The 17,599-nt window shown below is 47.4% G+C and overlaps 1 protein-coding gene across 2 annotated transcripts in view; it reads right to left on the reverse strand.

Annotated features, from left to right (window-relative positions):
* Positions 1 to 9,645: 9,645 nt before the first annotated feature.
* TM9SF4 (transmembrane 9 superfamily protein member 4) overlaps positions 9,646 to 17,599 on the reverse strand; it is a 58,780-nt gene continuing 50,826 nt past the window's right edge. Inside the window, exons 14-18 of one of the 2 annotated variants that reach the window (XM_006860702.1) lie at positions 15,197 to 15,372; positions 14,747 to 14,810; positions 13,776 to 13,895; positions 12,885 to 12,974; positions 9,646 to 10,164 (exon numbers count right to left, since the gene is read on the reverse strand). In XM_006860702.1, the coding sequence (XP_006860764.1) occupies positions 10,015 to 10,164; positions 12,885 to 12,974; positions 13,776 to 13,895; positions 14,747 to 14,810; positions 15,197 to 15,372 (600 nt within the window). In that variant the 3' untranslated portion in view covers positions 9,646 to 10,014. The remainder of the gene's footprint in view (positions 10,165 to 12,884; positions 12,975 to 13,775; positions 13,896 to 14,746; positions 14,811 to 15,196; positions 15,373 to 17,599) is intronic. The other variant, XM_006860701.1, reaches the window with a different exon arrangement.

Consider the following 17,599-nt stretch of genomic DNA (forward strand, 5'->3'; position numbering starts at 1 on the left):
TCTGCTCCCCCACCCACCCACCATGGGCCTCTCTACTGCCTCTTAAACACACCAAGCACATTCTAGCCTCGGAAGTATTGCACTTGTTTTCATTTCCCCTCTTTCTGGAATTGTCTTTCACCAGATATCCTCATCTCTGGTTCCCTCATTCCTTCAGGCCTCAGTTCAAACATCACTTCTGCCCACCAGCTGCTTCATGGGAGAAACATGAGGCTGTCTGCTCCCATGAAAATTTAGTCTCAGGAACCCTAAGGAACAATTCTACTCTGTCTTACAGGGTTGCTACAGGTCAAAATGGACTTGATGACAGTGGATTTAATGGATACCACTCTCTCAAATGATCTTGTTTTCTTATCTTGCCCCCTGTAATGTGTCAGGAGAACAGAGACCCATCTGGCCTGCTGCTTTGCTCCATGTAGCTAAGTGTCCGCAATAATAATTATCTAGTCATGTCAGTATTATGCTAAAACAAGCAAAACAGAAATCAGTTGCCAGTGAGTCAGTTCCAATTCATGGCAACCCCATGTGTGTCAGAGTAGAACTGTGCTCCATAAAGTTTTTAGTGGTTGAGTTTTCCAAACTGGATCATCAGATCTCTCTTCCAAAGTGCCTCTGGGTGGACTTGAATCTTCACCCTTTCACTTAGCAGCTGAGTGCATTCATTGTACCACTTAGGGGGCTCCCTCCCCCAACTCCATCAAGTTGATTCCCACTCCTAGTGACCTTAGAGGCCAGGTAGAATTGCTCCTTAGGGTTTCTGAAATGACATCTTTATGGGAGCAGACAGTTTTATCTTTCTCCCGTAGAGTGGTTGGTGGGTTTGAACTGCCAACCCATGGTTAGCAGCCCAGTGCTTTAACCCACTAGTCACTAGGTCCTGACAGAACAAAGACTAAGGTGTTATTGCTGCTTAAAGGCTTTCAGTTGGGTGGGGAAGGGCTGCGGGGAGGTGAGGGGTGACCATGTTATTTGTCATCTAGCTGGAACACAACTGGGAGTGAAAGGAGACCCGACCAAGACAAGAGACCTAAACTGGTACATATTGGTCAGCCTTAGGAAACAGGACCCAACAAGTCCAGCTTGGCATACAGCTCACCCCAACAGAATGCAGTGTGGCATCACAGGGTGGAGACTTCACTGAAGAAAGGACACTTGAGTTGGTCTCTGAGGAGTGGGCTGTTGTTGAGAAAGTGGGGTTGGAGAAATGAATTCTCGGTACAGCATAGGGTGTGCCCTGGGTGTGGCTGTTTGGGGAAGGCAAGACTGGTGGGTAGGTTGAGTCCTGGTTCTAAAAATAGGAACTCTGAGTGCCCAGGGAAGGCACTTACTATGGGCAGAGGAGAGGGTATCAGCTGTGGTTCCAAGGAGCTCACAGGGCAGCAGGAGGCAAGAGGAGGAACATGTTTACAACTCCAGCTCTCTAGTGTCTTTGGTTTGAACCTCACCCATCCATCCAGGCTGCAGCAACTCCAGGAAGACTTCCATGATGGCCCAGCTCACAACCACCTCTCCTACTTCTCAAATACAATCTAGAACCAGAATTTGGCACCCCATGCTTCACCCTCGATGGCACTTAACAACAACAACAATGCTTCACCCTTGGGGTTTCTCCTATGTGCTAATCACCTGTCCCTGTTGGTCCCCACAGAATTGAGTGTGCCTCTAAGTTCCTGGGGATCCTGGAAGTAGGTATCCTCGTTTGCCTTCCCCATATGGCTTGCCTGGTGCTTGGCAGGCATGTTGGCTCCAGCAGCCCAAATCTGGGTGCAACCTGTACCTCCTCAGGCCCTGGACAATGGTGCTTATTCTAACAGGCACCCACCTTCTCTCTCTGCTGTGTTGCACCTTTCATCATACTATGCCTGTCCCAGCTGTCCTTGTAAGGCAGGGGAACCCATTTCTGCAGGTCCCAATTCACTTCACTGTCTATGCATCTTAGCACCCCATCTGTATTGGGCACTGGGGTCACATGACGAATGTTCTGGTCAGCCCTCAGTGAGCCTGGGAGTCCAACGGCAAAATTGAAACACCATTGAGACTCTCCGCTAACATTTATTGAGCATTATGGGCTGCCAAAAGAAAAGACAAATCTGTTTTGGAAGAAGTACAATCAGAATGCTTCTTAGAAGCCAGGATGGCGAGACTTTTTCTCTTGTACTTTGAACATGTTAACAGGAGGAACCAGTCTCTGGAGAAGGACACCATGCTTGGTAAAGTGAGGGGTCAGCAAAAAACAGACCCCAGTGAGATGAATTGACCCAGTGGCAGGAACAAAGGGCTCAAACGTAACAGTTGTGATTGTTATATAATAATAATACAACGTTTATGTTTTGTTCTGCTTTGCAGAGGGTCGCTGTGAGTCAGGACCAACTTGGCAGTGCTTAACAACAACATCTACATGCCAGGTGCATAGATGGCTAGCCAGCAGCCAGAGTGGCTTCTAAACTAGGCCTTTGCTCTGCTCCAAATCCTCCTTCCGCACCAATCTCAGTGTTCCTTACCTGCAAGACCTTCAGAATCTGACTTCTGGCCCCTTCACCTTTACTTCCTATGCCCTCCATATCTCGTGCCAGCAACACCAACCTCCTGCTAGTTCTCAAACCTGGCTTAGGACCTTCTTACCTGCTGTCCCTCTGCCTGGAGCCACCTTCTCCAGGGATTCTGTTTCCTCTCTTTATTCAAGTCTGTTCAGATGTAACAGTTTGATCTCTTCAGGGGAGACTCCCATGACCACTCTTCCTGAAAAACACCCTGTCACTCCCTCTCCCCCCTCTTTTTCTGATTTGAGTTTTGTAGAACTTGAGACCACCTGACATTATCTTGCATGTTTATTTATTCACCTGCCTTGTTCTCCTTGTTCTTGGGACTCTGTTACTGCCTCCCTCTCCCCATCACCTAGAACAGTGCCTGAGAACCCAGGGCTCAGTAACTCTTTGTAGGATGAATGAATGAGCCACATCCTTAAGGAGCAGGAAGGTCTATGGGTGGGGGAGGGTGACAGCATGTACAGAGACACAGAAGTCACATGGATGCCCTTGCAGGGTGTGAATCTCTCTAGGGATAGGCAACTCACTACCTCTGTTGGCTGCCTGTCTTCTGCCTTTGGAGTTGAGGCAGTAAATGTCTCTGTGTGCATTTCTCTGAGTGGTGCTGTAGGATAAAGCACTGGACTGCAAGGTTGGTTTGGACCACAAGGTTGGTGGTACAAACTCACCAGCCACTTCTTGGAAACCCTATATAGCGTCTCCATGCGTCAGAACTGACTTGACTGCACTTAACCACACTGCACAGAGATGGACACCTGGTTTAGATCTGCTCCAACAGCAAGGAAGGAGGTTGGGAGAGAAGGGTGCTTCCTGCACCCGTGGGAAGTGTAAACCTAAGTCTCTGACCTGAGGGTTTTGCTTACCACATCTTGGGCATCTGCGCTATCTTGATGGCCTGGGAAGGACCTTGAGCAAACTTTGCAATCTGAGAAAAATCTGTCCAAAAGCAATGGCAATTTGTAGCGATCAGCAGTTACCCTGATTACAGCTCTGGGGACTTTGATATTTTCTTCTGAGGATACAATTTCAACACAAAAATTCAAGAAAGTCCAAGTCTAATTGTCCTTGCACAGCAGGCAAACTAAACATTGACTTGGGTTGGTGAACTTTGAGGCTCCCACCCCATGGGCCCCACGGTCAGAGTTGACTCAGGATTGCCAGGGCCTAGGTATGAAGAAACTTAAAATTCCATCAACCCCAGTGCCATCGAGTCAAATCCTGTTCTGTGACCCTATGGTGGTGGTGGTCTGCGGCCGAGTCGGTCCTGACTTGGAGCCACCCTGTATAGGGTTTCTGAGGCAGTGAGTCTTTGCAGAAGCAGAAAGCCTCATCTTTCTCCTGTGGAGCAGCTGGTGGATTCAAACTGCTGATCTTGCGGTTAGCAGCCCAACACATAACCTCTATGCCACCAGGGCTTTCTGTGACCGTATAGTACAGAGTAAAACTGTCCCATAGTGTTTCCAAGGCTGTAAATCTTTATGAACACAGATTGTTACATCTTTCTCCAGAGGAGTAACGAGTGGGTTCAAACAACCGATCTTTTTAGTTAGTTGAGTGCTTAACCACTGCACCACCAGGGATCCTTTCAAAATCTTTATTGTTGTTAAGTGCTGTTGAGTTGGTTCTGACTCAGCCAGCCTGTACAGGGTTCCCAAGGAATGGCCAGTGGGCTTGAACCACCAACCTTCTGGTCAGCAGTGCAGTACCTACCTTACAGCACCTCACTAGGTCTCAAATTCCTTGTTAAATGTCGTCAAGTCATTTCCGACTCATAGTGACCCTATACAGGACTTCCAAGGAGTGGCTGGTGACTTTGAACCGCCGACCCTGCCATTCAAACCGACCTTGCGGTCCAGTGCTTATCCTACAGCGCCACACCAGGAAGAAAAAGCACCTTCAAGGTGCCTCCCCTCCACATGTCCCTTCAGCCCTCCTGCTCACACCTCCGACCTTTGCCCAGGTTGCTCTCCCTGAGTGTTTGCCCATCCTCCAAGGCTCAGCTCAGGTGCTCGCTCTTCTCAGCCCCTGGCTGGTGAGCGGTGTGCTCCCACTGCCCGGACAGCTCCTTGGGAGGAGAGATGGTTGTTAATGTTCGCCTGCCTTCCTGAACCTAAGATGGTGCCTGACACAGAAAACCAGACTCTCTTTGTATTCATGGGGCTGCTCCAATTGGTCTTCAAGGCTGTGATTGTTCAGAGGTGGATTGCCAGGCTTGTCTTCAAACTGCAAACTTTCCAGCTAATGGCTGAGCAGTTAGTGGTCTGCTCCACCTAGGGAGTTAACGAGGAGCTCTGGTAGCGTAGTGGGTTACGAATTGGGCTGCTAACCACGAGGTCAAAAGTTCAAATCTACCAGCTGTTCCATGGGAGAAAGATGAGGCTCTCTGCTCCCTAAAGATTGACATCCTTGGAAATCCCATACAAGGCCACTGTGAGTCAGAACCAATTCTACGGCACATAACCACCACCACCAGAGAGCCAACAGTGTGGTACTGGCATAAAAATAAATGGAACAGAAAGAAAATTCCTTTAAAAAATTCACATATTTATGGATCATTTTATCAAAGGATAAAGAACAGCCCTCTGAAGAAATGGTCCTTTAACAGCTGGATTTCCATATGCAAGAAAATGAACATGGATTCAAACCTCACACAATATTCTAAAATGACTTCAGAATGGATCAGACCTAAATGTAAGACCTAACACAAGAAAAGTGCTAAAAGAAAACATAGGGAAAAATCACTGTGTCCTTGGGTTAGATAAAGATGTCTTAGATACAATACCAAAGACAAAATCCATACAGGAATAAATTAATAGACTGGACTTAATCAAAATCGAAAACTTCTGCTCTTCAAAGGCTATTGTTAAGAGAAAGAAAAAACACAAGCCACTGACTGGGAGAGTATATTTGTAAAACAAACGATTTGGATTTGATCTACCCAGAATATCTGGAACTCCCCAAACAAGAAAACAAAAAATCCAATAAAAAATGGGCAAAAGGTCTGAACAGAGACTTCACCAAAGAAGATAGGTTGTTTGTTGTTAAGTGCCGTCAAGTCGGTTCCGACTCATAGAGATCCTACATAGGGTTTCTGAGGTTGGTGGGTTTGAACCAGCCATGCAGTCCAGTGCATTCTCCTACAGCGCCACACCAGGATTCCAGAGATATAGGAACAGTAAATACACATGAAAAGATGCTTAATATTTTGCACTAGGGAAATGCAAATTAAAATCACAATGAGATACCTCTTTGTACCTGTTTCAGTGGCAACAATGAAAAAGGCTGACCATACCAGGATGTGGAGGAAGTAGGACTCATACTGCTGATGGAAATGTAACATGGTCCAATCACCTTAGGAAACAGCTTGGCGGTATAAGTCAAATATACATCTGTCATATGACCCAGCTATTTTACAGCTAAGTATTTACCCAAGAGAAGAGGAAATATATGTCTACGCGAAGAATTGTCTATGAGTGTTCATAGTTTTATCTGTAATAGTTGAACTGGAAAACCAACAGATGACTGGATAAACAAATATTGGTAAAGCTGTACAATGGGATATTGCTCAGAAAAAAAGAATGAACTACTGATATAGATAAAATGGATGAATCTTAAATTGTTGAATGAAAGAAGTCAAAGGCAAAAGGAATGCGCTATACTGTCCAATATAGGAAACACACACTGATCTATAAGAGTGGGTTCCTGGGGATGGGAGAGCCGGAGAACACAACAACAAAGGGGCATTTAGAAACTTTCAGGCTGGTGGGCATGTTCACAGCTATAGAGATGTGTGTTAACACTTAGTAAACTTTGCAAGGCAGTCACCGGGTTCGAGTTCCCACCCTAAATCTGTCTTTAAATTGGATCCATTAGGCATGGTTCACATCTAATGTGAGTTAGCCTAACAGGCATGGTTTGTATCTAAAGTTAAGTATTTTAGTATATACAATACCTTTCCATGCATAAAACCATTAAACACTTCCAGATATACTACATACAGCATCTTTAACAGTAGAATACAGTAATAATGTTTTAATGTGCCTTGCAAAGCAGCACCTGTTGTTATGAACCATTGTACGACCCTCTGATTTTTAATAGGCCTTATCCGGGTTGGTTTATAACTATGGTTCACCCAGAAATGCGAGTTTTGTTTTGTTAGTTATACTTCCATAAGCAGTCCTGGTGTGGCACTGTAGGATAAGCACTGGACTACAAGGTCGGCAGTTCGCTCACCAGCCACTCCTCAGAAACCCTATACCCGGACACTGAGTTGGAACCATCTCACTTAACAAGTCACCACCTCAGGTACCAGTTACTCAGTTGTTAACTTGCTGGATTTCCATAATAGAGTGAGCAACCAGACTCCAGAACCTGCCTTTTGAAGCAGGTTGTTCTTAAGTGCTGTTGACTCATAACAACCCTGTATAGAACTTCCTAGGAGCAGCTTGAACCCACAACCTTGCAGTCCACGGCATTAAACTCACAGTGCCACACTAGAGTACTAGAGCTGCCCCTCCCCCCCCCCTTTTTTTTCAGCTTTATGTGCTGTCCAGTTGGTTCCAACTCATAGCAACCCTGTAGAGGGTTTCCAAGGAGCAACTGGTGTTTGAACAATTGACCTCAGTGTTTATCCTACAGTGCCACACCAGAGGTGGGGGGCGGGGGCTCAGAACCAAGATAATTTAAAATAGGCCAATACATAGAAAACATGACACAGTGCCAGGAACAGTGGCTCTTAGCACTACTTCCCACTGCAGACAAGGAAACTGGAGGCTTGGAGGGGGCGGGCCATAATGGTAAGTGGGGTTGAGTAGGTTCTGACTCATAGTGACTGTATGGTTTTCAAGGAGCCGCGGGTGTGTTTGAACCACTGAACTTGTGGTTAGCAGTCTAGGGCTTATTCTACAGTGCTGTTAGTTTTGTTTGCTTTGCACACCTTACCTTGACAAACTCTTCTTTCCTCATCACCATTCCAAATGATTCCGGTGGGGCTGATATTCAGTATGCAGCAGATCTTCCATATGCTCATACCATCATGCCCCCTGAATATGGGAGAATCCAGGCTGGGCCCAGCAGAAGTCTTTACTGGGATGAATAAATATGTATTGAATATATCAACGTAGGGGAGAGAGACATCTTTTTTCCTCCGAGTTGATTAAACTGGCAGATATCAGCCTACTCTGCCCCTTGCCTTCCTGAGCTGCCCTAGAGGGTGAAGGGAGACATGAAGCCATCCTTTGAGCACCTGGATCCAATCAGGGCGAAAGCAAATCACCTGTCCTCGCTCATGAGCCAATGAATTCTGTTGGGGTTTAAGCAAGTTTGGTCTGTTTCTGTTGCATGCAATTGAGTACTCTAAGGTGGAAGTGGAATGACTTGGCAGTAAAATATACAAAACCAGGTCTTTACTGCCACCAAAGCCCACACTCAATTGTCATTTCCTGCTTGTGGGATCAGAGTGCAAATATTTGCAATACAGTTATGGAGGGGTGGAATGGATGGGAGAGGTTGTGCATTGGACAGGCAGAGGGGAAAGCAGTGGCTTGCTCAGACTTAACCTGAGATGAGATTGAACTTTGAGGGAAACCACTCACGCCAACCCATCTCGGGAAGTTATCACACCTCAGACCCCACAACCCTAACACAAGATTCAAGAGACATAACAGGATGATGACGTATTTATTTACAACGGGACCAAAAAGGCATACAGGCATTTGAATTAAAAAATGATGATGATTTAAAAAGTCAGAGAAATTGATGCCTGACACTATATGAGAAGTCCATTTCCTTACTTCCCTCCCCAAAAAACAATCTCTTAGGAAAGAAAAAAACCAAAAAGCCCAAGATCTGAATGGACATTAGACTTCGACATCATTCTCTACTGCTTGGGTTCCCTTTTCTCCAACCTGATTCTTGGTGGACACCACTTGGCACTGTGGAGTCACTGTGAGGGCTGCTGAGGGAGCAGGGGAGGGTGGGGTGGTGTTCCTAGCTTAAGCAGCATCCTGAGCTTTGTCCTGTGGTGGGCATCCCCAAAGGGCTGCACAGGGTGAGTGGTGGTTACTTCAACTCGAATCCCAAAGTGGGTTTGGTCTCTTCCAACTTAAGAGCTAAGGATTTTGACACGAAGAGGGGCAGGCAGGGGGATGAGGAAGAGTGGGGGCTAGCAGAGGAGCTAGGGCAGACACAATAGCTCTCTCTTAACTAACATGGGGAGCCTGAGTTCCTTGCCTATTCCTAGGAACTCGGGAAGGAATGATTGAACTTACTTTCCATCTTCCTTCTCACAAGCAGTTTTCTGGGAGTCTCAAAAAGGAGGTGTGGCAAGATTTCAGACAGAGGTGGAGCGGATGGGTCTGGCTAAAAAAGCTGAGTGTGGGCACTGAGGGGTAGTATGTTTCTGCCAAGTCGCTGAAAGGGGGGGACCCAACATCGTAGGGCCTCCTTGTTCTGCCTGGGACTAGGGGGCAAAGGGGTCCATCACTAGCACACTTTGGAAACAGCAGCAACCTCCAGAACACATTGGCTAGGGAGCAATCCTGATGGGGCTAAGACCCTGATGGCCTCGGTTACCCCTTCCCAGGCACAGACGTGGGCTCTGGGCCCTAAAAATACTTGGCCCCAGGTCCTGGGTTTCTTGGCACAGTGCTGTGGCCAGTTCACTAAGAGTCTCTTCTCTTCCTCCTCTGGGTCCAGCAAACTCCACTTCTCTGAACTGGGGTGATTCCTGCTGTCCAAGGGATCTCAGCCCCAAGTACATCCGGGGATTTCCTTGTAGCAACCAAGACTTGAGTTTGTTCCTGGAGGAAAGCTGCCCCAGAGGCCTGGCTAGAAGCCCTGCCTTGGGCAGCCCCAGGAGCAGGCTGGGGAGGATGCAAAGGGAGGAAACGGGCTGGTAGAGAGGGATCAGGTCCAAGCTAGAGCTGTGCTTTGTGGTGGAATCAATGGCAAGGATGAGCAGCGAGAAACTTGAAACCTCACTGAAGCCCCAGAAGGCCTGGCACCTCCTCTTCCAGGTAGTTGTGGGATGGCCAACAGCCCTGAGGAACTGAGATGGACACAGTGACCAAAACCCAGTATCTTGGTGGATTTATCCTTCCTGGATCCACTTGTTACAAAATGTATGAAAAATAAAACAAAACATAAAAAACACCTGAAACCAAAAATAAACCTGAAATGAACAGGTCTGAGAGTTCCTGCTGGATGGAAGTTTCTTAGCACTGAAGTAAAAACAACCCACAGAAAAGCTCATCCTACACAGAACTGGAACAAGATGATGAAGAAAAATGCAAGGTTTATCTACAGATCTTCCCACCCCCAACACAGCCCCAGGATCCAGGAACACCGGGCCAGGAGCTACATTCCAAACGAGCAGGATTTAGTTTATTTTGCGTGCCTGCAGGTCCCCACGCGGGGTCACTTTCCTGTCCAAGGACAGAGTGGGCTGGCCATGGTCCATCCCAGTCAGTCAGTCAATCTTCACAGCGGCGTAGATCTTGCGGACAAACATGTAGGCTGCATAGAAGCCGATGGTGCCCGTGAGCAGCCAGAAGGACAGGACCATGAGAGCCGTGTAGCCAAAGTAGAGGAGAGAGGGGATGAACTCGACAATGTCCAGCTGGGGCAGAATGAGAGAAAGAGAGGGATGCTTAGTGCCAGCTGGCCAGGCCAAACTGTGGGGCCCCCGTCCTCAGTGCTCCAGGTGTGCAGTGAGGGGCTGGTTAAGTTCACAGCCATGGCCAGCCTCTGTATGTAGCAGCACTGCCTGGTGCACTCATGACCAGCTTGAGAGGGCAGCTCATTTGACTGATGGGGCACAAAGTGATGAAACCCCACCCATGGAAACATAATGAGGCAGAAGAGGGCACTGGGATCTGAACCTGTATAGGGTTTCCGAGGTGCTGCTGGTCGCTCTGAAGCGCCGACCTTGTGGTCCAATGCTTATCCCGTATACAGTGCCACACCAGGACTCCCACACCTGGGACTACAGGACTAGAAACCCAAGGCCCAATGCTACTGGCCAAGGTCATTTCTCACGGTGGGTAGGAATCTTCCCAGAGAAGACTGGGACACCAGCTAGAATGCCCCTCCCTGGGTCAGGGGACTCCTCTGGAGGCTCCTCATTAGAGGACTCCTGGGTAACCTAAGGAGCAGCCAGGGTTGGGGAGGCCTCAGGTGACCAGCATGCCACCCACAGCCTGCCTCAGTCAACATTCCTTTCTTCCAGAGGCTCTTCAGTCACTTCTGTAAAAATCTCACACTGAGTTTTATTCTGGGCACCTTTTAGACTCCTTTCTAACTGGAACTGAGCTTCAAGGTCTGGAAAGGGTCCCGGATCTGTGTTGTAGTGTCTATGGGGACAAGTAACACTAGCCTGGTGCTGTGGTACCATTAGGGCCTGGAGGTGGGGTGTGTTGGCTCATGAGCAAACAAATGGGCATAAAATGTCAGGAACCCAGAAGAAAGCGACAAAAGGCACAGGTTTAAGCCTCTTCTCCAGCAAGTACCTTCAAACTGGTGGTGAAGACCATATTGGCAGGTTCAATCCCTATCTCTCCTTATTAACATTCTCATGGCTGGAAAGCGGGTGAGAGTGAGGGGAAGGGGCAGTTGGTGGTTAAAAAAAAGGGGGCCGGGGCAAAGCTGGAAAGGCTCTTAGGCCTTATGCAGGCCAAGACCTTCATACCATCCAGAAAGCAAGTGGAGCCAAAAGGGGACTTCAGGGCAGAAAGGAGGAAGGGTAGGAGGCTGGGGCATGATTTCAGGGCTCACTGCTGGAGGCTACAGTAGCTGGTTTTGTTTGTCCTACACCATTTCCTGTCTCCCTTCTTCCAGGCATGTTGGGGAACCTACCCCCTACTCTGTGGTTCCTAGTCTAGGACCTAAGCTAGTCAGTCAGAACAAGCTATCTGAATGGCCTAGGTGAACAGCTGAGGGAGGGCCATGCAACCCAATGAGGTCTTCCCTGGGACTGCCTGCAGTGTGACTGAGCCCTGGATAGAATTTCGTAGCCTTTCCAGTTACACCAGCTATATATTCCTCTTGGCTTACCCCAGTTCTGAACTAAGTCGGGTCACTTGCCACTCAAATGGGTCTTGATTGTTATGATCTATCTACCTGTAGTGGAGGGCTGTTCAATTGGTATTGGATGAGCCTGGGGGTGGGTACACAAAGGCAGATCTCAGTGTGGATCACAGAAAACCTTGATAATGATAGCAGCTGTCCAGAGGACACATGTCAAGAGGAAATGTCCTCTCTTATCACTGAATGTTCCAGATCCAGAGTCGGTAAACATTTTCATTAAGGGTCAGATCATAAAGGCTTTAGGTTTTGCGGACCTTCTGGTCTCTAAAGCAACTACTCAACTCTGCTACTGCTGCAGATGATACATAAACAAATGAGCTTGGCTGTGTTCTAATAAAACTTTATGTACATAAGCAGGCTCATTGGCCCAAACTGGTTTGCTGGCCGCTGTACCAGGGGATCACCTACAAACAGGAGTGGGACACTGCACTAAATCATCTTTAAAACCCTTTCCGGCTTGGCATTTTTGGGAAAGGGTATCCTAAGTTTCAACTAACCAATCTACAATGCCATTTTGGAAACAAACATTGGCTGCAGGCTGGGGACTACTTGCATTTTGGCTTTTTGGCACTGGGTAGAAGCAAGGTTTCAGTGTTAGCCTCAGAGGACAGGGGACCACCAGTTACCCAAAACTCCCCTCAGTGGCCCATCTTGCTTATTCGTCATTCATGAGCTACTTGAGACCATGTGGGGATCCTTTGCATTTTGCCTCCTAGAAGCAGGTGAAGCCCTTCCCACCCTTTCTCTACTCTGCAGGACTGACAGTACTTGAATGGAGAAGCTTCCAAAGACAGGAAGCTTGAGGCCCTAAATTTAGGTTCTAAAGACTATTTCAGCATTTTCGGTAACTCCTCTCATCAACTTTCTTTATTCTACTTTACTGTTCCTCTTTTCTAGCTTTTTGAGGTGAAAACTGTGTTAAGAAACTCTTTTTTCCTAATATATGCATTCATTGTGAGGTGCCATGCTTCTTTCAGTTTGGCTTTGGGTGCATTGCATAGGTTTTGCCATGCAATCTGAGGGGGTTTCCAAAAGTTCATTGTCATTTCTCCTGAAGGCTTTTGCCTCCCAAGCATACAGAACCGGAACCTGAAATGTAGATTCTCTCCTTCCTAAAAACATACATGTTCATGAGCAGTTCTAGAATGGCTCTAGTCCTCTACTATCTTGGTGGGAAAGTAACATTCAGGCATGTGGTTCCCCCACTCCTCCCAGCACCCTCTGCTGCACATCCTATCCTGAGTAGGGTGGTACCTTGTTAACAAAATAAAAGATGGCGTAGACCAGGACATAGAACGCAGATCCCCCGGAGACTAGGAAGTTCCTCCACCACCAGCGGTAATCCTGAGAAGGAAACAAAGGAAGGGTTATCCTTTCCCCAGCAGCCCCTTTTCCTGTAAAGTTTCCCAGCTTCCTGAGGCTAAAGACTGTGTAACAACAGTAATGCTTGGGGTGATGGGAATGTTCTCTAGGTAGACCGTGATGGTGGTTATATGATTGTGTATTTCTAAATATTCACAAGATTGTAAATCACCAAGGAGTGAATTTTAATGCTTATAAATTATTCCATAATTTAACAAAATCAACAAATAGAACAACAGCTAATACATTTCCTGTGCAAATGCTCACCACATGCCAGGCACCTTTCCACATTATGCAGGATTGGCTCACATAATCCTGGCACTGGCCCTGCTGGGTACCTACTATCCCTGTCTCACTAGAGGAACAGAAGGCATAGAGAGGTGAAGCAAGTTGCCCAGGCTCCAGAGCACTAAGTGGAGGAGCAGGGACTCCAGGCCAGGCCACTTGCCCCACCCTGCCAAGAGCAAGACTTCAGAGGGAGGAGGGGTCACCCAGTCTGCACGAGGCTGTTGGAAAAACTATTACTGGAGTGGACTTGATATGACAAGCGTACTGTCCTCTCATGAAGTTGTGATGACTATGCTGCGAGGTAGGTAGCATTAACTCCAGTGTAAAGTTGAAAAATGGAGGCTCAGAGAAGTGAAGTGACTTATTCAAGACCTCAGATCCAGGAAATGGGGGGACAATACTGGGAAGTCAGACTAGCCTCTCTGTACAACTTCACTAACCTGTTCAATGCTGGCCCCAGTCCCCACTTCCCACGTCTGGCCCCATTCCTCTCACCTCTGCACACAGCTGGAAGTAAACCATGACGATGCTGATTTGGGAACAGGATACCACCAGGATGATGAAGACGAGGAACAGGAAGCCAAAGAGGTAATAGAACTGATTCTCCCAGATAGCCTGTGGACACACCACAGCTGGCCTTCAGGGCCTGCCCCTACAGCTGCCCCTACCCTGCACATCACATCAGGGTAGGCATGGAGATACCAGCAGGGCACCATGAAGGCCTGTGGCTGGGCATGGAGCAGAGGTTAAGGCAGGCTGGTCTTAGGGAAGGGCTGGGGCATGTGTGGAACTGGCCCAGCACCCCACACACAGGATGCAAAAAGCTTTCCTCCCAGAGAGAAGGCACAGGTCCCATGGCAGCTGACCCATTCTCTGAGCCTCTTCTTAGGCAGGGCTGCACCACCTGGAGCAGTGTGTCCTTGTCTAGTAAACTTGGTGTGAGCCCCAGCTCTCTGCTGGACACTGCGCTGGGTCAGCCTGCCCTGTGTGACTAGGGAGCACTCAACCACAGCTGGCTCTGTTGAAGCCACACTTCCTGCAGGCCAAGCACTAGCTTTTCACCATCAGGATCTTATTTCAGCCTTGCAGTGACCCTGTGTGCGTTAGGAAGCATGCCTCCCATTTCCCTGAGATTTTTAAAATGCATAACCAAGGTAAAAACAAGTAGGGATTCAGCAATCAAAGCAGATGCCACAAAGACACGAGTAACAGTGGTGATTCACTGCAATGTGACTGAAGGAAGCAGTTTCTATTTACTGGGCCCTCCCCACACACCAGACCCTATACACCTCATCTGATCTTTAAAGTCATTCCAAGAGGCAGACTGTCACTCCCACTTCACAGTGAAGACTGGGGGCTCCGAGAGGCTAAGTGGCCTGCTAGAGCAGAGTCAAAGGCAGAACACTTCTGCAGGGGCTGGGATCAAGGGGGTGGGGGCAGAGGAGGTGTCAGGCAACAGTACTCACACTAAAGATGAAGAAAAGCTCGATGAACATGGCACCGAAGGGCAGGATCCCAGCCATGAGAATGCTGTGGCAGAAGGGAGTATTAACAGAGACAGTGCTCACACAGGTACGCGGAACCTCTCTTTTGGGGCATGCTCTTGTACCATTACAACCTTTTGAGAGGGAGGAAGGGTAATGATGGCCTAATCTGTCTCACCACCCCTCCCCTTCCCTATCCTGGCTCCTAGGCTACAAATTGGTTCTCTTTAGCTTAGAGTGGAGACTAGGCTTCTTAGGCCTTATTGACTTGTTGGCACTTAACAACTAGAGCTGAGAGGAACTGCAGGAACCTAAGACACAGCATCCCAGGGGAAGTGGGGGCAAGGGTATCCTTTTCTATGTCCTCCTGGAGGGACAGCTCAGGGCACTGTTAGTTCACCCACCCTAGAGGCCCCCTACCCAAAAACTCACCCCACAAACCGGTTCATGTACCACCGCTGTTCAGGGATCTGCCGGGGAATCTGGTTGGTACGCACAGGGTTGTCATATGGCTGCTTGCGGAAGCCGAAATAATAGCCCAAGTAGACGAGGGGCAGGGAGATCCCGAACCACATGCACAGCAGAGCCACCATGGTGGGAAAGGGCACCTGTGGACACAGTGTCCATGAAGCCCCTGCAAGGCCCAAGGGGCAGATTAAGGGGGGGTCTTCATGCATAGTAGGGCCACCGTGGTGAAGAAGGTCCTGCAACAGCCTCATGCCCCCCAAGGACTCCTGTGCCTCATAGGCTGGCTCTAGCCCTGGGGGGGAAGCGGAAAGTGGAGAGGATGGGGGTCTCATCTGGGGTGCCAGAGAAGAGAACTACAGCAGCCTAGAAGAGCATGTCATCCAGAAAGGAAGTGGGAAGGAGGAAGGCATTAAGGACGTGGAGGGAGCACAGTGGCTCTGTAGTACTGGACTTTGAACCAGAAGGTTGGCAGTTTGAGTTCATCAGCTGCTCCGTGGAAGAAAGATGAGACCTTCTGCTCCCACAACCCACACAGTGGGTTGCTATGAGTTGGAACCGACTCCATGGCACTTAACATTAAATGAAAAAAAAAAAAAAAAAAAAAATCAGGTTTAAAAATTGTACATAAATGTGCCTGTTGTTCCTATAGCTATGGTGAAGAAATTCCGGATAGAGAAGTCTGATGGGGACTCACTGTGCTGGCTTACTCTGTGCCCATGGAGTATCAGCAGAGCTGTCTCACCGTACAAAGACCCTCCCACTGCCTTGGTCACAGGGGAGCTCAGTTCTTTATGTGACACAGATCGTTGAGGCCCAGATCATTCTTGGGAAGTGTAAGTAATGCTGAGAAAAGCAGCCAGATATCTGGTGTCAGCATCACGGGCAATGAGATCCCTGCAGAGGTGGTGGTCAAGATGCACTGAGACGAAGGGTTACAGATGTATGGGTTAACATCAGAGCCCCCAGGAACTACTGAGTGGAAGAAACCAACGTCTCACTCTATTAAAAAAAATACCTGTACATGTAGAAGGATTCATATTTTTATGAAATACACTCAATATTTATATGGCTATATACTTGCAAAAGTTTATACCAAAAAGTGATCAGTACTTCCTCAGGTGGGAAGCGGAGAGATTAGAATTGATTCCTCATCTTCTTCATCCTCCTCTTCAGGATAGTATATTTCATAAGAATTGTGCAAAAGGAAAGAAATGACTTAATGTGCTTAGAACAGTGCTTATAACAAATCAAGTATTATATTTGTAGTTAGGTGCCATCCACTTGGTTCAGACTCATAGCAACCTTATGCAAACCCAACAAAACGAAACACTGCCTGGTCTGCCATCCGCATAATTATTGTTACGCTTGAGCCCACTGCTGCTGCCACTGTGCCAATTCATCTCACTGGAGGGGTCTTCCTCTTTTTGGCTGACCCTCCACTTTACCAAGCATGATGTTGTTCTCGAGGGACAGGTCCCTCCCGATGACATGTCTGAAAGGATGAGATAAAATTTTGCCACCCTGACTTCCTTAAGGAGCATTCCGGCTATCCTTCTTCCAACAGACTTAGTTGTTCTTCTGGCAGTCTATGGTACTTTCAATATTCTTCTCCAGCGCCATAACCCAAACACATCAGTTCTTCTAGGGTCTTCCTTATTCATTGTCCAACTTCCACAAGCATATGAAACTACTGAAAATACCCTGACTAGGTGAGGTTCACGTTAGTCCTCAAACAGGTATCTTTACTCTTGACCTTTAAAGAGGTCTTGTGCAACAGATATGCCTAATACATCATTTAATTAAAAAAAAAAACAAAAAACATTGTGAATTGGATGAAAGTTTACTGACAAGATCATCAATTTTACACTCAACAAATCATATACTTTGTTTCATCTCAATGACTGCAATCCCATCCATACAACAAGTTATTCTGCTTCCTCCCAATTTCCTATTTCCATTCCATCCACCTCCCATCCCATCTTGACTTGGCCCTTAGATAAATTTTGCCCTTTTGATTTTGCATGATAGACCATTCAATGTTGAGCTACCTTACTAGTGTTGTTGTCCCCCACTATACACCTATCTATACACCCCACTATAAACCAGATACTATAATAAAATATGCAAAGATTTAGAACTAGAAAACCAAAAGGGAAGAACATGGTCAACATTTCTCAAGCTGGGGGAACTGAAGAAAAAATTCAAGCCCCGACTTTCGTTATTGAAAGATTCTCTGGGCAAATTATTGAATGACAGAATGCATCAAGAGAAGATGGAAGGAATACATAGAATCATTGTATCAAAAGGAAATGGTTAATTTCAAGAGGTACTATATGAACAAGAGCCAATGATACTCAGGGAGGAAGT

This window comes from Chrysochloris asiatica, unplaced genomic scaffold, assembly GCF_000296735.1.
Source record: "Chrysochloris asiatica unplaced genomic scaffold, ChrAsi1.0 scaffold00039, whole genome shotgun sequence".
In the NCBI taxonomy this organism is placed as follows: Eukaryota; Metazoa; Chordata; class Mammalia; order Afrosoricida; family Chrysochloridae; genus Chrysochloris; species Chrysochloris asiatica.